General features: G+C 48.5%; 3 protein-coding genes across 9 annotated transcripts; 1 reads left to right on the forward strand and 2 right to left on the reverse strand.

Annotated features, from left to right (window-relative positions):
- The first annotated feature begins 861 nt into the window (after nucleotides 1–861).
- nsl1 (NSL1 component of MIS12 kinetochore complex) lies at nucleotides 862–6,354 on the forward strand. 4 transcript variants are annotated; one of them, XR_011038996.1, is made up of 6 exons: nucleotides 866–1,744; nucleotides 4,810–4,882; nucleotides 4,961–5,240; nucleotides 5,324–5,378; nucleotides 5,498–5,565; nucleotides 5,636–5,775. XR_011038996.1 is itself a non-coding variant. In XM_068343244.1 (6 exons), the coding sequence occupies exons 1-6, from the start codon at nucleotides 1,394–1,396 to the stop codon at nucleotides 5,867–5,869; spliced, it is 897 nt and encodes a 298-aa protein (XP_068199345.1). In that variant the 5' UTR covers nucleotides 1,142–1,393; the 3' UTR covers nucleotides 5,870–6,354. The 4 variants fall into 4 exon arrangements, 3 of the variants coding, with proteins under 3 accessions (XP_068199350.1, XP_068199345.1, XP_068199346.1); XM_068343244.1 differs by having other exon boundaries at nucleotides 1,142–1,744; nucleotides 4,961–5,076; nucleotides 5,636–6,354; XM_068343245.1 differs by having other exon boundaries at nucleotides 1,166–1,660; nucleotides 4,961–5,076; nucleotides 5,636–6,345.
- Nucleotides 6,355–8,373: 2,019 nt separating this feature from the next.
- On the reverse strand, nucleotides 8,374–10,652 carry atf3 (activating transcription factor 3). 2 transcript variants are annotated; one of them, XM_068343138.1, is made up of 4 exons: nucleotides 10,495–10,652; nucleotides 9,440–9,689; nucleotides 9,137–9,244; nucleotides 8,374–8,999 (listed from the first exon to the last, which is right to left on the reverse strand). In XM_068343138.1, the coding sequence occupies exons 2-4, from the start codon at nucleotides 9,686–9,688 to the stop codon at nucleotides 8,703–8,705; spliced, it is 654 nt and encodes a 217-aa protein (XP_068199239.1). In that variant the 5' UTR covers nucleotide 9,689; nucleotides 10,495–10,652; the 3' UTR covers nucleotides 8,374–8,702. The 2 variants fall into 2 exon arrangements, with proteins under 2 accessions (XP_068199239.1, XP_068199240.1); XM_068343139.1 differs by lacking the exon at nucleotides 10,495–10,652 and having other exon boundaries at nucleotides 9,440–10,488.
- Nucleotides 10,653–15,888: 5,236 nt separating this feature from the next.
- pex3 (peroxisomal biogenesis factor 3) lies at nucleotides 15,889–23,916 on the reverse strand. Of its 3 annotated transcripts, none has more exons than XM_068342982.1 (12): nucleotides 23,831–23,916; nucleotides 23,047–23,178; nucleotides 22,870–22,951; nucleotides 22,547–22,590; nucleotides 22,362–22,471; nucleotides 22,217–22,283; nucleotides 21,698–21,752; nucleotides 20,635–20,773; nucleotides 20,156–20,226; nucleotides 18,089–18,223; nucleotides 17,687–17,783; nucleotides 15,889–16,365 (listed from the first exon to the last, which is right to left on the reverse strand). In XM_068342982.1, the coding sequence occupies exons 1-12, from the start codon at nucleotides 23,883–23,885 to the stop codon at nucleotides 16,282–16,284; spliced, it is 1,071 nt and encodes a 356-aa protein (XP_068199083.1). In that variant the 5' UTR covers nucleotides 23,886–23,916; the 3' UTR covers nucleotides 15,889–16,281. The 3 variants fall into 3 exon arrangements, with proteins under 3 accessions (XP_068199083.1, XP_068199082.1, XP_068199081.1); XM_068342981.1 differs by having other exon boundaries at nucleotides 18,101–18,223; nucleotides 23,697–23,895; XM_068342980.1 differs by having other exon boundaries at nucleotides 23,697–23,895.
- Nucleotides 23,917–24,200: the final 284 nt, after the last annotated feature.

Genomic DNA, 24,200 nt, shown 5'->3' on the forward strand with positions numbered 1-24,200 from the left:
TTGTTTTGTTTTGTTTATATAATATATTTTATACACACACACAAACACATATATGTGTGTGACCGATGTATGCTTGTTCTGCATTAATTATACTCTGGAAGTCCAGTGGTGGCAGCAGCTCAGCTGGTGTTTATTCTACAGGATGTCATTGTGGACCAAATGTCACGGCCTGTCTGGAAGAACAACGGTACAAACTGTACTACAGACGTTTTTTACAAGTAAAACAATGTACACACAGTTCATGTTTGCGCGAACGATATCATGACAGTTAACCTAACAGCGGTAGCTTTCAGACATGCATCCCAGATTAACTTTTAAGTGCATTTCAAGATGATATTAATGTGTTTAGTCCACAGACACACAGACGTTACCTGTCTCATGGAAATCCCCCATCAAACTGAGGATTTCCCATCATCCTTTGCTAACATGAAACAGGCATGTACAACAATAGGGGCATAATTTAGCTGGACTTTAACCCTAAACTATTCCACAATGTTACATATATCCTGCTTTAGATGCTCTCTGTACAGCAGGGACTCTCCAGAACACCGGAGAGGGAACCCGTTTAGCAGCACATCAGGGATTATCAACACATGACGGTTTCATGTCAAGCGCTCGAAACAAAACAACATCTGTAAACATCTGAACAACCAAAGCAAACATCAAAACAACCTCTGTAAACATCAAAACAACCTCTGTAAATAACAAAACAACCTCTGTAAACAACAAAACAACCTCTGTAAACATCAAAACAACCTCTGTAAACAACAAAACAACCTCTGTAAATAACAAAACAACCTCTGTAAACAACAAAACAACCTCTGTAAATAACAAAACAACCTCTGTAAACATCAAAACAACCTCTGTAAACATCAAAACAACCTCTGTAAATAACAAAACAACCTCTGTAAATAACAAAACAACCTCTGTAAATAACAAAACAACCTCTGTAAACAGAATAGAATTCGCTTTCTTTATTTGAGATTAATCCTCTCAGCCCAGTAGAACCATTTCTGACCATTTATGGAGGGCGGTGGGACGATTGAAAGGGAACGAGGAGCCACCATAGGAAGAAGGGCCAGGGGCCACGATAGGAGGGGCTGGGGGGCAAAATACAGGGTGGGGCCGGGGGCCACGTTAGGAAGAAGGGCCGGGGAGACACGATAGCAGGGGTGGCAGGGGGCCAAGATACGGGGCGGGGCCGGGGCCACGATAGCAGGAGGGGCCACCCCCGCAGTTCACGGATTGACAGACCTGAGCGTTTTGCGGAAGTGGATTGAGTCGTGAGGGCGACGCGTCACAGATCACGTGTCGCCGTAAGAACCCAGCAGCGAGGAAATGAGGATCGAACTATTATTAACGCACAACGAGCGGAACTCTTCTGCTCCACTAAATGCTTTTTCCGGAAGATTTACGGTCGGACACGGAAATTGCCAACGAATTTCCGGTTTTATTCAAAACAGTGTTGGCGGAAAAGATGGAGCCTGAGAGCAGAATCCGCGGTGATGAAGGAAGCGTGGAGTACAGAGTTCAGGTTCCCTCCAAGAGACGAGTGATCGATCAGATCGATCGATACCAGCAAGTGATAAAGAGGGTTCTGGACGGACAGGAGGACGTCGGACCGGACACCAGACGAATGTTACTGCAGGAGCTGCTAGCGGTGCGTCACGCTGTTAGCATGATGCTAACGGGAAGCCGAACACACCGACACAACACCGGGCGGGGACTTTGTGACCTCCGCCAGGTGACTGGGTATGACGTCACAGAATAACGGTGTGAAGTATTCACTCAAACGATCCGTGAAGAACCCTCCATCCGGTTCCCGGGTTCCGGTTCGGGTTCGGTGTTCAGCGGCTGATGACGGACGAACCTTCACACAACAAGGACCTGGACCGGGTGTGACCCGTGTGATCAGCCGTCACGTCACTTTCACCAAAACCACACTAGTACACGAGTATGGAACTAAACTAGTACACGAGTATGGAACTAAACTAGTACACGAGTATGGAACTCAACTAGTACACGAGTATGGAACTAAACTAGTACACGAGTATGGAACTAAATTAGTACACGAGTATGGAACTAAACTAGTACTCGAGTATGGAACTAAACTAGTACACGAGTATGGAACTAAATACACTAGTACACGAGTATGGAACTAAACTAGTACACGAGTATGGAACTAGTACACGAGTATGGAACTAAACTAGTACACGAGTATGGAACTAAACTAGTACACGAGTATGGAACTAAACTAGTACACGAGTATGGAACTAAACTAGTACACGAATATGGAACTAAATACACTAGTACACGAGTATGGAACTAAGGAAACTAGTACACCAGTATGGAATTAAATAAACTAGTACACGAGTATGGAACTAAATTAGTACACGAGTATGGAACTAAACTAGTACTCGAGTATGGAACTAAATACACTAGTACACGAGTATGGAACTAAACTAGTACAGGAGTATGGAACTAAACTAGTACACGAGTATGGAACTAAACTAGTACACGAGTATGGAACTAAACTAGTACACGAGTATGGAACTCAACTAGTACACGGGTATGGAACTAAACTAGTACACGGGTATGGAACTAAACTAGTACACGAGTATGGAACTAAACTAGTACACGAGTATGGAACTAAACTAGTACACGAGTATGGAACTAAACTAGTACACGAATATGGAACTCAACTAGTACACGAGTATGGAACTAACCTAGTACACGGGTATGGAACTAAACTAGTACACGAGTATGGAACTAAAATAGTACACGAGTATGGAACTAAACTAGTACACGAGTATGGAACTCAACTAGTACACGAGTATGGAACTAAACTAGTACACGGGTATGGAACTAAACTAGTACACGAGTATGGAACTAAACTAGTACACGAGTATGGAACTAAACTAGTACACGAATATGGAACTAAACTAGTACACGAGTATGGAACTAAACTAGTACACGAGTATGGAACTAAACTAGTACACGAGTATGGAACTAAATACACTAGTACACGAGTATGGAACTAAACTAGTACACGAGTATGGAACTAAACTAGTACACGAGTATGGAACTAAACTAGTACACGAGTATGGAAATAAATTAGTACACGAGTATGGAACTAAACTAGTACACGAGTATGGAACTAAATACACTAGTACACGAGTATGGAACTAAATACACTAGTACACGAGTATGGAACTAAACTAGTACACGAGTATGGAACTAGTACACGAGTATGGAACTAAACTAGTACACGAGTATGGAACTAAACTAGTACACGAGTATGGAACTAAACTAGTACACGAGTATGGAACTCAACTAGTACACGAGTATGGAACTCAACTAGTACACGAGTATGGAACTAAACTAGTACACGAGTATGGAACTAAACTAGTACACGAGTATGGAACTAAACTAGTACACGAGTATGGAACTAAACTAGTACACGAGTATGGAACTAAACTAGTACACGAGTATGGAACTAAACTAGTACACGAGTTTGGAACTAAATACACTAGTACACGAGTATGGAACTAAACTAGTACACGAGTATGGAACTAAACTAGTACACGAGTATGGAACTAAACTAGTACACGAGTATGGAACTAAACTAGTACACGAGTATGGAACTAAACTAGTACACGAGTATGGAACTAAATTAGTACACGAGTATGGAACTAAACTAGTACTCGAGTATGGAACTAAACTAGTACACGAGTATGGAACTAAATACACTAGTACACGAGTATGGAACTAAACTAGTACACGAGTATGGAACTAGTACACGAGTATGGAACTAAACTAGTACACGAGTATGGAACTAAACTAGTACACGAGTATGGAACTCAACTAGTACACGAGTATGGAACTCAACTAGTACACGAGTATGGAACTAAACTAGTACACGAGTATGGAACTAAACTAGTACACGAGTATGGAACTAAACTAGTAAAGGAGTATGGAACTCAACTAGTACACGAGTATGGAACTAAACTAGTACACGAATATGGAACTAAACTAGTACACGAGTATGGAACTAAACTAGTACACGAGTATGGAACTAAACTAGTACACGAGTATGGAACTAAAGTAGTACACGAATATGGAACTAAACTAGTACACGAATATGGAACTAAATACACTAGTACACGAGTATGGAACTAAACTAGTACACGAGTATGGAACTAAACTAGTACACGAGTATGGAACTAAACTAGTACACGAATATGGAACTAAATACACTAGTACACGAGTATGGAACTAAGGAAACTAGTACACGAGTATGGAATTAAATAAACTAGTACACGAGTATGGAACCGAATGTCAGAGTAAACGATACATGCAGCTCCACAGGTTCCAGCAGTCTTTGGAAGTGAAGCTGGTTACTGGTGCTGTCACAGCAGTAGTGACAGCACCGACTGCAGGAACAACACGTGTGATGTTCTAGTGAACTGTTCAGGTGGGCAGTCCAACGGGGGGGTAGCACCAGGTAAGTAGCCAAGCAGATGACTGCCGAAGTGGGCGTCAGCCTTCCTGCTCGCTGTAGCATTGAGCGTTGTGTGTAAAGGGGAAGAATGAACCGAATGCGATGCGGCATGGCGACGCCAATCCCTGAACTCGATCGGCCCGACGTTCAGAAGCACAGAATTCTGGTCCAGCTGTGTGTACTGGGCAGATAACGGGAAGGGTTTTGGCACTAAACTGTCGATTGTGAGAGGGTCAGGTGGTGGGGGTTGGGGTCGGGTCAGGGTCAGGCTGCTGACCCCAGCTCAGTCATCGATGCTTTCTGTGCAGAGCTTTGAGGCGGGGGTCCAGGAGAATGTGCTGGTGGACGGGCGGCCATGGGACGAGGCTCCTGATGTGGAAGGTGACTGAGGACGGGCCTGGAGGTTCTGACCCAGTTCACCATGTGGAAACGTTCTTTTCTCTGTTTTTGTCCTCTCAGAGCTGGAGAGTCTCCTGGACGACGCCATCGTGGACACGAGCTGGAGACGCCGATGCTACCCCCGACAGATTCTGCCCCACGTCATCCATGCCCTCAAGGCGGAACGCAAACTCATGGTGAGACTCACAGGAAGCCACTTCCTGCAGGGCGTGTCCCAGTCTGGAAGGAGCAAGGGAGAGGGGCAGGAAGCGTGTGCATCCATCCATTTTCCACCCAACCATAATCCATCCATCATCCATCCTCCATCAGCTCCTTGTTCTCTTTTTCAATGGAAACAAAGGTTCCCGTTGCCATGACGCCACAGTCTTTAATGTTCCTGACTAGAACCTTCAGTCGACTCAAATCTGTGTTTCTGGGTTTCAGGTCCTGTTTGAGCACCACCTCAAACCTCCACCACACACCAATCATCCTGATCAAGGTTGTCACCAATAATCAATCACACATTCCAACAGATTAGAAACCCCCCACCCCACCCCCAATAGCACAACTGACACAACCCCATGTCAGTAATCAGTGCTCCTGTCTGTGTCTCACCAGAGGCCATCATGAAGGATCTCTCAGCAGCAGCTCCTGTGATGGTGAAGCAGGCCCAACAGGTCGTCAAGGTAACACCAGAACGGGGGGGTTGCGACCCATCTTCAGCGACGCCCCACTGATTGTCTTCTTGTCTTGTAGTCGATCAGGACCCTTCACCAACAAGCTGAGGGCCTCCGTGAGGTTCTCAACATGAACTCCAGTTCCAGCAGCGTGGAGATCCACAGAGAAGTGTTGGGCTGTGGGAGTCGATCACATGACTTTCCTGCTGCCGTGAGGAGCAGACAGGAAATGAAGAGATCGGTAGAAGATGCAGCCGCTGCAGACGGCTACGTGTCCGCAAAGAGAACGTTCTCCATCTCCAAACCACAGTGATGTTCTCCATCTCCAAAGTGATGTTTTCCATCACCATAGTGATGTTCTCCTGATGTCATCTGCACTAAAATAAAGTGAAGAAAAGAAATGATTGAAGCCATAGTTTCCTCCAGAGGTTCAGGCTCTTCTCACTCTGACGACACTGAGAACCAACGACCTGACAAAACCCAGCTTTTAAACATTTTGCCTTCTGACACACTACAATAAAAAAGGAAGAAACCTGTGAGTGTGTGTAGGATCCACTTACTGGTCTGATTGGAGTAACTGGTTGCTGGAACACACCGGTAATCCTGTGGGGGGTGCTGTGAGCCATCATAACGAGGTGTGACTCATTCTGACGTCATGATCCTGATCACAATTGATTGTTGTAGAAATATTTCAGACATTTCCTGATGAATAAAAAATGTTGACAAAAGAGCTTCCTGTTTGTTCCTTCTCTCCTTTGGCTTCGTCCACTTCAGTCGTTTCCTGATGTTACCCTGATGTGTCCAGCTCCACCAGGACCCTAACCCAACCTGAACCCTAACCCAACCCTAACCTTAACCCAGCTCCACCCGGACCCAAACCCAACCTAGACCCTAACCCATACCCTAACTCAACCTGAGCTCTAACCCGACTCGAGCCCTAACTCAGCCCGAGTTGAGTTAGGCCCCTAGTGTGTTGTGTCTGTTTCAGGGGACTGTACACATTTTTTGTGTGCTTTAACACCTATATACAGTATATGCATGTACCAAGTGGAGTCTAAAGATAATTTCCCCACTGAGTGCTAAATAAAGTGGATTTAATCTTTAATCCTGATCCAACCTGAGACCTAAACCAAACCCTAACTCAACCCGAACCCTAACCCAAACTGAGCCCTTACCCAACCCCAAAACTAACCCAAGCCCTAACTCAGCCCTAACCTGAACCCTAACTCAAACAGCCCTAATCCAAACCCGAGCCCTATCCACGCCCATCCATCAGCCAATCAGGGTGGTCTTGCGGCTCCTGGCTGCTCTGATGTTATTTCCTTGAATCCACCAACACAGCAGACATTCTCATTACAAGGTATTCACACTCAACATGTGTTTTAGTATCTAGTCGTAGTCATCAGGTTACATCTCTAATTAGTAGTGTCTGCATTGATGTTTGCAGTGAGAGACGGAGACCGAGTGGAAATGACACCTTGCATTTTTAACAGACGTACGGAAATACTGAACAACCTTAACTTGAATACTGAAGTTAAGAAAGTGGTCCTCACCAAACGCTTCGTTTCAGGCCTCCGGCTGCAGTATGTTAAATGAGCTCCACTGGTCCACGCCTCCTTCACCTGGGCCACGCCCCTCTGAAGTAGAGCGTTAGGCTAACGAGACACTGACCGGAGTTACGTTTGTTGTCACTATGGACTAAAGACATCACATCCAATCAGCTGATCAGTTGGAGTTTATTCAGTGAAACGTCCTGAATGTCAGCAACAATCATCCTGTTAGTGATGCTGCTGCAGTGAACATCAGATAAGGAGGGGTACCAAACTGCTCAGTGACCCCCCCCAACATAGCAGAGGAGCTGAAACATTGACCCCACCACCACCACTATAGCAGAGGACCTGAGAGTTCAGTTTCATGCTTCAAACCTTTGAACAGATGTGAGCCTGAACAAAGTCATTGTAGACATTAATCCTGATTTATTAATCCTGACTTCCTCATTCTGATTAAAAAATACATTAAAAAAGAAAACTATTTGTTTTGTAGGTTAAATTGTTTTATATATTGTGCTCCTCAATTAATGTTTCTGAACTGAATTTGAATTTGTTAAAAAAAGGTGTTTTTTTCAGTATCAAATGGTGCAATAACTTGGTCAAAAATGTTTACAGTTGAAACAAGGTTTTATTTATTTAAGGCAAATTAATGCACTTAAAACTTTTCTGTTTTTGACAAAATGTTTAAATTATTGAATTATTGAACTAGGGGTTGAACTATATTTTTTTTGTTTTCTCTAATGTTAATAAGGATATACAATGTTATGCAGAGGTGAACTATTAATAATATAGAAAATTGATGTTATAGTAGCAGAGTGGGGGTGAATTGTTTTCTTCTTGCCAGGGGGGCATGATGGAAAATAATTGAGAAGTACTGGGTTAGGGTTAGCGATAGTGGTTAGGGTTAGGGGTTATGGTTAGGAGTTAGGGTTAGGGGTTATGGTTTTAAGGTACAACAACTCTCAGTCAGTGAGTCGGGTGTCAATGACATGGAATCACTTCATCACTTAGGCTGTTGATGGATGATGACCTACACCGACGGTACGGTGTAGGTCCTACAGTGTAGGTGCACACAGACGATATGGTGTATGTTAACACCGACGGATGTTTCCGTTCCAGCGGTTCTCCATGAGGGCAGGCTGAGCAGTGCTTTGACTGAACCATCATCAGAACCAGAGGAAACCACCGTCCTCAGGACGGGTTAGGTTAGAGTTAACCTGGAGTTAACCTAACAGCAGCAGTTAATCCGGATAAAAGACCAGCAGACTATTGAATAAATAAACAACTCTTCTGATACAAAACAAACAACTCTTTAAATACACAGATCCCGGAACACACACACACACACACACACACACATCATCATTCACACACACACACACACACGTGTGTGTGTGTGTGTGAATGATGATGTTACTCATCTACTCGACATACCAGGTAATATAAAACAAAATCATGTCTTGTTTTTGTCTTAAGCATCTCTTGTCGACATAAAGTCAAGGTCAGCTCAATGTCGTCCAATCGCAGCTTTGTGTTCACACGAGTGGAGACTCCACCCAGTGGCAGCGGGGGGCGGAGCCAGTGGACACACCTGGCTCATAGGTGAGCGGGGCAGATGACGTGGCTGAGGCTCAGAAAGCCTGTGTCCAAAGCCGCTGTGGGGGCGGAGTCAGAGGTGTGGCTGCTGCAGGGGGCGGGGCTTTGGAGCGTGCTCTCCTGGAGCTGCTGGATGAACAGGTTCCTCTCGTCCTCCGGCGTCTGTCCGTTCTGCGCCCGGACGATGCAGGTGGGCCGGTGCAGGTTGAGCATGTAGACCAGCTGCTGCTTCTGCTGCTTCAGCTCCTGGATCTGAGCCTTCAGGTCGGCGTTCACCCCCTCCAGCTTCTCCGACTCCTGGGGGGAGGACAGATCAGTCCCTCTGTTCTACACCAACACAGAACCACCTTCAGGCGGCGCTCCAACAGGAACAGGCTCCACCTGCTCTGGATTCAGGGTCAGTCCTGTTCCTGGAGCCGATTGGACGGACTCACCTTCTGCAGCGACTCCGTCTTCTCCTTCTTCTTGTTGCGACACTTGGCAGCAGCGATTTTGTTCCTCTCCCTCCGTCGTTTCCTCCTCTCGTGCTCCTGGGGAAGGATCTGACAGCCAGAGTTAGGGGTCAGGGTTAGGGGTCAGGATCAGGGTCAAGTCTAAGGAGTCAGGGTCAGGCGTCAGGATTAGGGTTAGGGTCGGGTTAGGAGTCGGGGGCAGGGTTAGGGTCGGGTTAGCGGTTAGGTCTTAGGAGTCAGTCGGGGGTCAGGGTCAGGGTCAGAGACCGGTGCTAAAGGTCTCACCTCTCTCCTGGCCCCGTCGGCCCCCGGGCGCTCGGGGCCCCGGTCGGAGCTGGAGCCATCAGAGCTCAGGTCGGCGCTGAGCCCGTTGGACAGACGCTTGCTCTGGATGGCCAGACGCAGCTCGTCCTTCACGGCGGGGGTGAAGCTGGTGAAGTCCTCCAGGGTGAGCGTCCTCGGGGGGGACAAGCAGGGGACGAGGGCCGAGAGGCTGACATCAGCCAGCGAGGGGCCCGAGTGCTGCAGCATCATTCTGGAGAAAAGACAAGTCCCCTGAGAGCCAACCTTAGCCCCGCCCCCTCTGTGGCCATACTGCCCCAACAGGCCTTAGATTAACTCTAACCCTAACCCTGATCTAACCCTAATCCTAATCCTGACCCTAATCCTAATCCTAACCCTAATCCTGACCCAGGAACTCTTTCCGGGGCTAAACGGACCTTTGATCACGTCAACGTGTAAAATTGTTTTCGACTGAAATCATTTTGTTGGTTTCTTTTCAATCAAATCAAAAATGTAATTGAAACTTCAAAATAAAGGCTGTGGTTACTTCAAAGTAAAAGTCAGATTAAAGAAGCTCTGACCGGAAACTGATCTGACCGGAACGTTCACGGAAGAGAAACACACAAGCTGACGTCACGGGACGTCACAGGTCTGACCGCAGGTAATTCACGTGGCGCTGCTGTAGTTTTTGCTGAGTCATGATACAGACCTCCGTCATCACGAGTAAACAAACAGGCGGGAATACCGGTACCGGACCGGTAACGGAACTTTATCACTGATTTATTACCGAGCGCTCTATGCCGGTAGATCAATAGGAGTGATTATCAGCGATCAGAACCGAATAAAGTCCACGACGGAACCGTTAACGTCCCTTAAAGGATCAGAAATGTCAATTATTATTCCGGTTGAGTTCGACCCCGTCACGTGACTAGGTCATGAACGAAACCGGAAGAATTCAGAAGAAACTTTGACGCGAACAGCTGATCGCTCTCATCAGTAATCAGGGATCGGTACGAGTTCCGGTCAGTCCGGTTACAGGAGCCCCCCCTCACACCTACCTGTTCAGCTGGGTGAACCGGAGACCGTTAGGGTCCGGTAGAGTCCGGTAGGGTCCGGTAGGGTCCGGTAGGGTCCGGTAGGGTCCGTTACCGATCGCTCTCGGGCTCGTCGGTGGCGCGTGTGCTCAGTGCGTTGCATCACCCGCTCTTAAACGGACCGGGTGGGGCGGGGCCTGCTACGTCATGAGGAATGCTACTAGAGAGACAAGGGCTGACGTCATCCTATTTATAGAAGGATTATCCTGCGATGATGAAATGAGCAACACTGAGGCATAAGGGGACAGCCCCCCATAAGAGAACAGCCCCCCCATAAGGGGACAGCCCCCCCTCATAAAATGACAGCCCCCCCATAAGAGGACAGCCCCCCATAAGGGGACAGCCCCCCCATAAGAGGACAGCCCCCCCTCATAAAATGACAGCCCCCCCATAAGAGGACAGCCCCCCATAAGGGGACAAGCCCCCCATAAGAGAACAGCCCCCCCTCATAAAATGACAGCCCCCCCCAGAAGAGGACAGAGCCCCCATCCACTCCTCACCTGCTCCGTTCTTTGTTTGTTTGTTTGTTTGTTTGTTAGTTTGTTTCTCTCTGGAAAACAAAGCAGATTTTGTAAACAATGAACAAAACATTTGAGATAAAGAAAAATTAAACTCCAATGAATCAAAAGTAAAGACAGGATTTTAACGTCTGTTTTATTCAAATCAACTTGTTCAAACTGAGGGGTTAGGGGTTAGGGGTTGGTTTAGGGTTAGGGTTAGGGGTTAGGGGTTGGTTTAGGGTTAGGGGTTAGGGTTAGGGGTTAGGGTTAGGGGTTAGGGTTAGAGTTAGGGGTTAGGGGGTTAGGGCTAAGGTTAGGGGTTACGGTTAGAGTTAGGGGTTAGGGTTAGGAGTTAGAGTTAGGGGTTTAGGGTTAGGGGTTAGGGTTAGAGTTAGGGGTTAGAGTTAGGGTTAGAGTTAGGGGTTAGAGTTAGAGTTAGATGCTAGGGTTAGAGGTAGAGTTAGGGTTAGGGGTTTAGGGTTAGGGTTAGAGTTAGGGGTTAGGGTTAGAGTTAGGGGTTAGGGTTAGGGGTTAGGGGTTAGGGTTAGAGTTAGGGGTTAGAGTTAGGGTTAGGGTTAGAGGTAGAGTTAGGGTTAGGGGTTTAGGGTTAGAGTTAGGGGTTAGGGTTAGAGTTAGGGGTTAGGGTTAGAGTTAGGGGTTAGGGTTAGGGGTTAGAGTTAGGGTTAGGGTTAGAGTTAGGGGTTACGGTTAGAGTTAGGGTTAGAGTTAGGGGTTAGGGTTAGAGGTAGAGTTAGAGTGAGAGTTAGGGGTTAGGGTTAGAGTTAGGGATTAGGGTTAGAGTTAGGGGTTTGGGTTAGGGGTTAGGGTTAGAGTTAGGGGTTAGGGTTAGGGTTAGAGTTAGGGGTTTAGGGTTAGGGGTTAGGGTTAGGGTTAGAGTTAGGGGTTAGGGTTAGGGTTAGAGTTAGGGGTTAGGGTTAGGGGTTAGGGGTTAGGGTTAGGGTTAGAGGTAGAGTTAGAGTTAGGGGTTAGGGGTAGGGATTAGGGTTAGAGGTAGTTAGGGTTAGGGGTTAGGGTTAGGGGCTAGAGTGGGTTAGGTAGGGTTAGGGGTTGGGGTAAGGGGTTAGGGCTAGAGTTGGGTGTTAGGGCTATGTAGGGTTGATTAGACAGTGATGTCACTGTTTGTGTTGCCATAGTAACTAATGCCCAGTGTTCATTGGTTTCCCGTCCAGCCATTAGGATCAGACTGTTTCCTGGAACAGAAGCTGCTGATGGGTTAGGGTTCTGTTGTGAACAGACGAGTCAAACAGTCATTAGTTTATATTCTATCATTCATGAAAACACAAACAGGAAACTGACCGAATGATTCCAGACATGACATCAGAAATATAAATATAAATATATCAATATATAAATATAAATACTGTAAAACAGTAACAAGTGTAGTAATCATCCATCTACTGGTCGTTTGTCCTCTTCCTCTTCTCTCCATCCCTCCTTCAGGTTGCGTCATCCTTTCCGGGAAGCTGCAGCTCCGCCTCCTCCACATCTTCTGGTTGTGATTCGTGGGATATCCGGGAAATCCCCCCTCCCCCACCACCCCCCACAGAGTGGAGCAATTGGAGCGTGTGTGTGTGTGTGTGTGTGTGTGTGTGTGTGTGTGTGTGTGTGTGTGTGTGTAGGTGTGTGTGTGTGTGTGTGCGTGCGTGTGCGTGTACGTGTGTGTGTGGGTGTGTGTGTGTGTGCTTGTGTGTGGGTGTGTGTGTGTGTGTGTGCGTGCGCGTGCGTGTACGTGTGTGGGTGGGTGTGTGTGTGCGTGCGTGTGTGTGTGTGTGGGTGTGTGTGTGTGTTTGTGCGTGCGTGTGCGTGTACGTGTGTGGGTGTGTGTGTGTGTGTGTGTGTGGGTGCGTGCGTCTGTGTGTGTGTGTGTGTGTGTGTGTGCGTCTGTGTGGGTGTGTGTGTGTGTGTGTGTGCGCGCAGTCTTGAATCAACTTTAGTCAACCTGAATTAAGACTACAAACGTTCTACATTCTACCCCCTAATTCTCTAAAATCCTTTGAAATCTTTCAATCTGTAAAATAAAATTATAATCATTGATCTAGAATCAGTTATGTTGTTATGAAAACTTGACTTAATCACTGTATTTCAGCTTTGGGTCAATCTTAAATCAACCTAATAAATCCAGGAATCAGTCTAGAATAAACCTAAAACAATTCTCTCATCAACTCATCATCACAAGTCAGTGTTTACCTTCATCTAAACAACAACAAGTGTTTACCTTCATCTAAACAACAAGTCAGTGTTTACCTTCATCTAAACAACAACAAGTGTTTACCTTCATCTAAACAACAACAAGTGTTTACCTTCATCTAAATAACAACAAGTGTTTACCTTCATCTAAACAACAAGTCAGTGTTTACCTTCATCTAAACAACAACAAGTGTTTACCTTCATCTAAACAACAACAAGTGTTTACCTTCATCTAAACAACAAGTCATTGTTTACCTTCATCTAAACAACAAGTCAGTGTTTACCTTCATCTAAACAACAAGTCAGTGTTTACCTTCATCTAAACAACAACAAGTGTTTACCTTCATGTTGACAAGGAGTCATTGTGGGTTCGATGCTCAAGGGCACCTCAGCGGTGCTCAGGAGGTGAACCCTCTCTCTCTCTGTCTCTTTTAATTGACCTATCTTTTTTCCCCAGTGTATTTCTATTTCCCAACCAACAGGTCAAGGTGGATGACCGCCCTCCAGAGTCTGGGTCCTGCCTGGAGTTTCTTCCTCAATGAGGGAGTTCTTCCACGACACCGTTGCTTATGCTGCTCTGGAGGGCATTATTGGTTTTCTGTCTGTAAAGCGCTTTGAAATAAATGTCATCAGATGTGATGAAGCGCTACATAAATATAAGTTGATTGATTGAACCCTCACATCTCAGCCACCAGTTCACATCTTTATCAATAGGATCTATCAGTGTGATTAATCTGAGACTTCCCAGATTCACGTCCTTGGCGCCCCACAGTCCCACCGGCCAAACCTGTTGGTGAGGATGTGTCGACGTTTATTTAACACACACACACACACACACACACACACTTATGTCAGTGCATTGCTTACTGAAGGTTCGTTCTGCGGCTGCGCTCCTCTCACCCCATTGCTGTTTATGTTGACATGGTCGTTGCCATAGTGACAAAAACTTCACACCCTGCAGAGTGGCATGTAGACAGGAGGGTGGGCAGATGAGACCGATGCAGGGCCGCATCCCATTCTTAAACCTGTAACAGCTGTCCAGACAGCTGAGTGCTGAATGAAATAACAGAATCAAACCAGAGTCAGTTTAACTTCAGGTTTTCCAGTCCCAATGGTTCTGGGTGTGTCTGGTTCCTCCTCTGGAGGACTGTTATTAACAGCGGCGCATTTCTGCTAGTTTACATGATATCTGGGACAAAGAAATTAAAAATGTGTGATTTTTTTTAGAAATATCTTTAATATAAAAAGGCTGCAAACGAAACCTGAGCCAAAAAAGCAGTTCCGGTTATTGATAAATTTTATTAGTAAAATTTATCATTAAAAAATATCAATAACATTATTGATCACATCAGCTTAATAAAGAAAAAAATCAGTGTAAATACTGTTTAAAAATGCTCAACATATCCAAAGTGATGATCCGGTCCCCCACGTGGACACAGCTGGGACGAGAACACACCCAGTCAGAGGCTCCAAGGACACGGATGTGGACTACCAGGACCACCAGCTGTGGAGCTGTTGTGATGTCACTGTGTGTATTAATATGTTCCTGCCATCAGCCATGATGGTCACTACTAAATTTAACCTCTGATTGTGCACATGGGGGTTGGGTCAGGGTTAGTTTGTGTTAGGGTTAGGGTCGGTTAGGTTAGGGTCAAGGGTTAGGGTCGGTTAGGGTTAGGGGATAGGGTCGGTTAGGGGTAAGGGTTAGGGGTTAGGGTCGGTTAGGTCAGGGTCGGTTAGGGTTAGGGGTTAGGGTCGGTTAAAGTTAGGGGTTGGGTTAGGGGTGGGTTAGGGTTAGGTTGGGTTCCTCAGGTAAGAATCATGTGACCTGGTTGGAGCCCATGTAACCCTGTTGTCATGTACACTTGATGACATCACTCAGAATGTCAGGATGTAGAACTGTCCCGTTACAAACCCTTCAGCCTTTGAAGGCCTTCGCAGCTGCTGGCAATGACATGACCTTGAGCAAGGGATAAAGGTCGGGAGCCATAGTCCGATGATGTGCTGACATCACACAGAACATCACATTCACATGCTTTTATTTTGTAGGACTCCAAGTCCCACGGACACACCTGATGGACAGCTGGACCGGTCTATGACCTGGACAGCGTCATTCCTATCATCATGCTTGTTTTATTTCTGTCCATCTGTCTCAGGTGTATGACATCACCTCCTGTGACCTCATCCTGCATCATCAGACCACAACAGATCAGATGGCGTCCAATCAGCAGTGGCCTCATCATGAAGCCTGACAGCAAGCAACCAATAGGGATGCGGCTCAGTGAGGATCAATTGCGCGCGCGCACACACACACACACACACACAAACACACACACACACACACACACACACACACAGAGTAAGTGAGGATGATGATGTCATAGTGTAGCGTGTGAGTCATCTGCTGCCTGCTGGTCTTGCTGGTCACCTCTGGTAGAACCAATAGAACCAATAAAACTACTGGAACCAGTAGAACTAGTGGACCCCAGTCAGGAATGCAGGTCCAGTTCTGCCAAACATGGAGCACCCAAGTGTGTTTCACTGGTTATCAGATGGTAAGACCACACCCTTGATAGCATGACATCATATCTGCTACGGGGGGGTGGAGGGGTAGTCGTGGTAACAGAGTGCAGTAACATGATGACACTCGTCCGACAGTCGTGAACTTTTATTTTCTCGTTCCCTCTCAGAAACCCACTCCCTTCCAATGGGGCTTTGAACTAGGAGCCACCGTTTCTCCCCGTTTCCTCCCGTTTCCTCCCGTTTCTCCCCATTTCCTCCCCGTTTCCTCCCCGAGTCACTCATGAACACGGACCAAAATTCGACAACGTGAATCAGATTCCACCAGAACCACAACAGCAGCTGAGACGCGGACCAAACTCGTCCAGGTTCTGATGGTCTCTGATGCTGACATGAAGATCACCTCCGCCCTCTGTGGACGGGTCCGTTGGGGTTCAACTCCAGCTCCCAGGATGCATTGCTGTCAATGCTCCACAGAGAAGACACGTTCACGCTAGGTTTACTTCAATAATTCCTCGTGGCGTTACTTCTGCAGCTCCTGCGGCGTGCTGAAGGCCTCGTAGACGCTGGCTGCAAACTCCTTCACCTGGTCGTTCATCAGGAGATCCTGCACACAAAGGTCAGCGTGACCACCAGCTCGGCAATACCCAGCATGCAACAGTGATGAACTCTGTCTCCAGCTCAGCCTTTCAGTTCACTCTGACTCCACGTTAGTCAGGTCACAGCTGGTTCAGGGGTCAACGACCCTCCCTTGAGTAGCAGGGGTAACGCTAACAGCCCCAAAGGAGCAAGTTTGAATGTTGGCATGTAGACCCCCGACAAGTGGTAGACCCCCGACAGGTGGTAGACCCCCGACAGGTGGTAGACCCCCGACGAGTGGTAGACCCCCGACGAGTGGTAGACCCCCGACAAGTGGTAGACCCCCGACAGGTGGTAGACCCCCGACAGGTGGTAGACCCCCGACGAGTGGTAGACCCCCGACAGGTGGTAGACCCCCGACAGGTGGTAGACCCCCGACGAGTGGTAGACCCCCGACGAGTGGTAGACCCCCGACAGGTGGTAGACCCCCGACAGGTGGTAGACCCCCGACGAGTGGTAGACCCCCGACGAGTGGTAGACCCCCAACAGGTGGTAGACCCCCGACAGGTGGTAGACCCCCGACAGGTGGTAGACCCCCGACAGGTGGTAGACCCCCGACGAGTGGTAGACCGACAGGTGGTAGACCCCCGACCGGTGGTAGACCCCCGACAGGTGGTAGACCCCCGACAGGTGGTAGACCCCAGACAGGTGGTAGACCCCCGACGAGTGGTAGACCCCCGACAGGTGGTAGACCCCCGACAGGTGGTAGACCCCCGACGAGTGGTAGACCGACAGGTGGTAGACCCCCGACAGGTGGTAGACCCCCGACGAGTGGTAGACCGACAGGTGGTAGACCCCCGACAGGTGGTAGACCCCCGACAGGTGGTAGACCCCCGACGAGTGGTAGACCCCCGACAGGTGGTAGACCCCCGACAGGTGGTAGACCCCCGACAGGTGGTAGACCGACAGGTGGTAGACCCCCGACAGGTGGTAGACCCCCGACAGGTGGTAGACCCCCGACGAGTGGTAGACCCCCGACAGGTGGTACACCCCCGATAGGTGGTAGACCCCTGACAGGTGGTAGACCCCCGACAGGTGGTAGACCCCCGACGAGTGGTAGACCGACAGGTGGTAGACCCCCGACAGGTGGTAGACCCCCGACGAGTGGTAGACCCCCGACAGGTGGTAGACCCCCGATAGGTGGTAGACCCCCGATAGGTCGACCACTGATAGGCGGATGAGCCTCTGACAAACAGGAAGTCAGAGCGGGTCGAGCCTCACATTCACACAGACCGTCACAAAGAAAGATGACGGCGTCAGTGCAGCTGGAGGATGGGCGTGGCCCTAACCTGAATGAAGCGGCCCGGCGCCTCACTGCAGACGGTGTTGATCTGGCCGTTGATGATGGGGATGATCTTTGCCAGGGGGATCTTGGCAGCAGACAGACTGGACACACAAACACAGTGTTACTGCGATCAGTGATCAATAACCGTGATCAATCCATAGCAACATACGGTCGGCCCCCTTGGTTTCATCAGAACACACTCATGACATCACTGTCATGGAAAGACTGAACGACCATTACCTCAACCCCAAGGACACAACCTGGTGGAGTCTGACCCACCGGGTCACCCAGTGGGTCAGACTCCACCGGTCAGGGCTCCAGATCTTGAGCGCCGTTGGCCCGACACCACTTCACAGTTCACTCACAGTAACAGGATTAATGTTGGAAGACACAACAATGACCTCACTCATCAGCTGACCTATCAGGTGGGCAGCCAGGGGCGTGGTCACCAGAGGGCAGGTGGAAGAACTCGGCCAGGTTGTCAAGGAGATGAGCAAATCCTCGGTTCAGACAGATGTTGAGGACCATCGTGAAGTGTGGACTGCACAAACACACACACACACACACACACACACACACACACACACACACACACACACAAATGCATCAGATGTCACATGGCGGCAGAGGTGATGTGTGGTGGTGAGTGTGAACACATAACTGTGTGTGTCTGACATCAGAGGTCAACCTGTTAGCTTCAGATGCTGTGTGTGTGTGTGTGTGTGTGTGTGTGTGTGTGTGTGTGTGTGTGCGTGCGTGTGTGTGTGTGTGTGTGTGTATGTGTGTGTGTGTGTGTGTAGAGGCCCCTGGACACAACCAAACACAAGGGGGCTGTAAGCATGCAGTGGGGGGGGTAGAGTGACGGGCAGCTCTGACCAGGTTTACCCCCAATGAGCAGCTTGTGAGGGGGCGGAGCTTTGCTCAAGGGCACCTCGGCAGCGCTCAGGAGGTGAGCTGACACCTCCCACTGTCAGCTCACACTCTGAACTGATTGGGCGGGAGCGGGAATTGAACCAATCTTGTGATCACTGGACATTCACTGGGGCGAGGGGGGGCGGGGTGTGAAGTACAACAGCCCTTCGTCCACATCGCTTCTGTGTCTCTGTGTCCACACCTTCTCTTCCGTCCCCGTGTGCATGGTAAGGGTCATGGGGTCAGGTCACGGGGTCAGGTCATTCCCAGCATGGGCGTTCTGTGAAGAGGTCACATGTTCTGTCCATGTCTGAATGGGTTTCTCCACAAAAAAACAAAACCAGGAAGTTCAGGTTCAGGGCCAACACTCCTCCCAGGAACCCTGAACCTCTGGTTCCATCTCCATGACGACAACACGGCTTCTCCTTCAATCTCCATGACGACAGCACAGCTTCTCCTTCAATCTCCATGACGACAACACAGCTTCTCCTTCAATCTCCATGACGACAACACAGCTTCTCCTTCAATCTCCATGACAACAACACAGCTTCTCCTTCAATCTCCATGACGACAACACAGGTTCTCCTTCAATCTCCATGACGACAACACAGCTTCTTCTTCTTCCTGGTCTGGTGGTTGTAAAGCAGACACAGACACTCTCTCACCGGTAACGCCTTCAGCTGTTTGTTAGCTTCATGTTAGCTCCTTCACTGACTGTCAGGCGGGTTCGTCATCTAAGCAGACACCAACAAACTTGACCCAGTAATGAGGTTCCTGCACCTGGGGCTTCGTCCCCCATGAGCTGTCCGTCAGGGACACACCCACTAACTCGCCTGGTGTCAGGCTTCATGTGACTCTACCCATCATGCATCACGTCAACTTGTTAACAGTGCTCCACTGACTACCCATCAGTGGGGTGTGTCATGTGACCACGGTGTCATCTCGTGAGGCGTGTCATGTGACCACGGTGTCATCTCGTGAGGTGTGTCATGTGACCACGGTGCTTCTGTAATGGAGTTAAAATGTTTATTATATTTATGTGACTTTTATCGAGGCATTGTTGTTCTCATTTTCTTTTGCTTTTAACGTGAAGCTTGCCTCGTACTCGCTTCTTGGTTTCTGTACCTCCTGCGCTTCCGTACCCCCTCCCGTCTATCCCCCAGAATGCTTTGCTGCATTGCTGGGGGTAGGTTGTGTGTGGGAGCGCTGCTCCACTATTTTTCTGTCCAAACGTTAAATGTGATCTGTTTACGCTGAAACATCAAGAATATTACAAGTTAGAATTCTGTGATGTTACTTGTAGTTTAGTTTCTGGCATTCTTTTTGAGTTTATTCCGTTGATTGTAATGAGGTGACGTTTTGGTGCTGAGATGCAGCTCCAGGTCATGTGACCGACAGTGACATGGAGAAGCAGGAAGGTAATATTTGTTATTTTGTCTGTTTAGAAGCAGAAGTGAAAAAGGAGACATGGGGATATTAAAGAACTGTTGTCTCCCAAAATAAAGAACAGAAAACTATTGGAGTCTGCCTTTAGCCTTCCTGTTCACAACTGTACACTTACCTGTCCAACATGTCTCTGGTCTCGTTCAGCAGTCTGATGGTCACGGCGTCGTCCTCAGTCAGACCACAGGCCTGCAGACAAGAGAAGCTGGTTAACGTTCTGGTGTCAACCAGAGGCACCGCCTCGGACCACTGTCCACAGATCAGACCGCCGTCCACAGATCAGACCGCCGTCCACAGATCAGACCGCCATCCACAGATCGGACCGCCACCTCACTGCCAAGGCTAAACCTCAAGGACATGAAAACTGGGTTCCAGGTGCTTCTACTCCACTCCTCAAGAAACTCAGGACCTGGTGGAGGGGGCTTCTCCTCACGAGTGGAACATCTACCTCTTCCACTCCTGAGGAAACAGTTCCTAGTGTTTCACATTTCATCTAAGTCGGTTCTGATCACTTGAGAAAAAGTTCCATGTCGGAAATAAATGAAGACTGTGTGTGTGTGTGTGTGTGTGTGTGTGTGTGTGCGCGCGTGCAGTCACCTGATCAGCCAGCAAGTTCTCCTCATCAGCCAGTAGGTACCATGACATGGGTCGGTCTGAGGTGGTCTCCACCTCGGCTCTGATCCAGCTCACATGTTGCACCAGGTCCAACAGAGACATGGTCTGCTTCAGAGACACACTGACAAAAAATAATCAATCAGACCATTGATCAGTGATCAGCTCAAGAAAACATCCCCATTCCTGTCAGCTGCAGGCCAACTGGGTTTTAGGCCCCTGGTCAGTCACCACCATGGGGCGAGACTATCTTGTGGGACTAGATGGACCAATGCAGGCCAGAGACTACTGACTCTACAGAGACGACTGACTCTAGAGATGACTGACTCTACAGACCAGAGACAACTGACTCTACAGACCAGAGACGATTGACTCTACAGACCAGAGACGACTGACTCTACAGAGACTACTGACTCTACAAGCCAGAGACTACTGACTCTACAGAGACTACTGACTCTACAAACCAGAGACTACTGACTCTACAGACCAGAGACTACTGACTCTACAGACCAGAGACTAGTGACTCTACAAACCAGAGGCTACTGACTCTACAAACCAGAGACGACTGACTCTACAGACCAGAGACTACTGACGCTACAAACCAGAGACTACTGACTCTAGAGACTACTTACTCTACAGAGACTACTGACTCTACAGACCAGAGACTACTGACTCTACAAGCCAGAGACTACTGACTCTACAGAGACTACTGACTCTACAGAGACTACTGACTCTACAGAGACTACTGACTCTACAGAGACTACTGACTCTACAGAGACTACTGACTCTACAAACCAGAGACTACTGAATCTACAGACCAGAGACTACTGACTCTACAGACCAGAGACTACGGACTCTACAGACCAGAGACTACTGACTCTACAGAGCAGAGACTACTGTCTCTACAGACCAGACTACTGACTCTACAGAACAGAGACTACTGACTAGAGATTAGAGACCACAGACTAGAGCCCAGAGACTGGAACCCAGTGCTTAGAGACGACCACAGACCTGACGGACGGGTGCGGACAGGTCTAGACCCACTCACCTTCCCAGGGAGTTGTGGACGGCCTTCTTCACCACAGTTGTCAACTCCGTCAGACCTGGACACACAGATACAGCTGTCAGAGCGGCCGCAATCTTCTGCTTTGCGAACGTTAGCTAGCGGTGGCTGATGCTAACAACTAAAGTGGCAGGTGGGTGGTGCAGACGCTCTGGTACCAACACCACAAGCATCACCTCACTGAAACACATTGAAATATACCCACCCTAACAGGAATAAATGGAACATACACTCCTTAACAGCAGTAAATGGAACATACATTCCCTAACAGGAATAAATAAATGAAAATTTGTAACAAATGGAGTAAATCCAAACTGGTGTGTTATGTTTTAGTTGACGACATAAACCTGACTGATTGATTGATTGATTAACGGAGATCTTTCTCTTTATCTGTGGTGAAAGAAATCTGTGTTGATCACGTTCAGGAGGTCGGTTTTGGAGCTGGGGGAGGACTTTCTGTGAACGGACATCCTTGTTCTTCCACCAGCGACAGACGGAACCTACCATCTCCTAGGAGGTGCTGGACACTGGACAGGTACTGCTGCTGGACATCAGGGGGGGCCACAGGAGTCTGGAGGAGACATGTTTAGAGATGGTAGACAGGGTTGGGGGGGGGTAACAACACTGTTCTAACATGAACACGGAGCACCTGTTTGCTGCTGTCCAGGTACAGGTAACCCCCAATGATGTTCAGCTGGACCCTCAGGAGGACCACCAGCATACAGGTGCTGTACACGGCCACCATGGTGCGACTGAAACCTGGAAGTCACATGACCATGAGAGCTCCGCCCTGAAGAGCACCTGCTTCAGATCAGCTGCAGGACGAACACTTACTGATGATCTTCAGGTCCTCCCAGATCTCCAGCTTGTTGGGGGGCCTGATGGGAGACATGCCACCAGTGACATCATCAATAACACAAATGTTTATCCAAACATGTTAAGCACGTCCCTAGTTAGCACATCTCCAGCCCCCCAGCCCCCCCAGTCTGTGCGGTGGTATCCAGCCTCCGGAACCCGGAAGAACCCAGAGGGGAAACCCTGAGGGGGAACCCAGAGAAGGAACCTTGAAGGGGAACCTTAAGGGGAACCCTGAGGGGGAACCTTGAAGGGGAACCTTGAGGAGAACCCTGAGGGGAACCCGCATTCTGAGGTGTCACCTGGTCTTCAGGAGGTCGGTCAGCGTCTCTGAGTTCAGCTGGCAGACGATGGCTTCTCTGAGGGGGGGGAGCATGGACAGGACTGGAAGACACAACAGTACCACGGTGAGTCATCATCACTGCTGACAAGGAGGATGAGGGAGGTCAAAAATCATCAGGGAGGTCAAAGGTCATCACCTGTCATGTTGCACGTCCTCTGGTTGCTGTCGAAGTGGAACTGTCGTCGCGTCTGAGCGATGAACTCAGACGCCTCCTTCTCCTGGAGCTCCCTCACCTTCCTCTGGGCGAAACGCCCCACCAGGTACACGCCTGAGACACACACACACACACACACACACACACACACACACACACACACACACACACACACACACACACACCTAAGGTGAGAACACACAGCGAACACACACACAACGTACACCCCTGAGGAGTGTGTGTGTGTGTGTGTGTGTGTGTGTTCACACACACACACCTGAGGAGTGTGCACATCGACTTTCACGCTGGTCAACCGTGACGTCACGTCTCGGGTGACCGGCGGATTAAACGGACATCTAACGAGTTTAACGGTCACTACGTCACCGAACTGCCCGCGTTCAGTTCAGTAAAGCCCGGCTTTGGTGGGAGACGAGCTAAACCGGGTCCACTGGACCCGGATGCAGATTAAACTGTTTGACGGACAACAAATCCAATTCATGTTCGACAAAACCAACGCTCTGGTAGTTTCCAAAGATCTTTACTGGAGCTTACGTTCCGGGGGGTGAGAGTCAGACTGAAGTAACAGCCGGGACCGTTGCTAAAGCTATTAGCTCCTCGGAGCTAACACTCACCTCCCAGCACAGCTCCGGTGAAAACGAACTTCCGTTTGTGTCGTTTCACAAAATTCCAGACCGACGCAAACATCCTGGAACAGAAGCCGGATTAGAGCACGAAAACAGAGTTTAAACTCTACGGATTTACTGACATGTTTCTGACGACTTCCGGCTGGACAGCGAGCTACTGAAGGTACTGTCAGACATGTCACCACCGGAAAAGGGATAGCGACTGCTTCCGGGACGGATTTCAAAATAAACTTCAGTTTACCGGAGGTTAACTATCCAACTAGATTCCTAATATATTTGGAAGGAAATTCCTAATATATCTGTGATCATTTAATGATCGATACTACTGAGATAACAACCGCAAATAAACAAATTAAAGCTGAGACCATGGTAACCAAAATAATGGAAAAATTATGGAAAGGGGAAGTGAATTTCTTGACGACAGATAAAACGTTTGTCTTCTTTTAAATTGAGAACGATGTGGACAAGGTGGTACAGGAGCCGCCCTGGACG

The sequence above is a fragment of the Antennarius striatus genome, chromosome 19 (genome assembly GCF_040054535.1).
Source record: "Antennarius striatus isolate MH-2024 chromosome 19, ASM4005453v1, whole genome shotgun sequence".
NCBI classification, from domain to species: Eukaryota; Metazoa; Chordata; class Actinopteri; order Lophiiformes; family Antennariidae; genus Antennarius; species Antennarius striatus.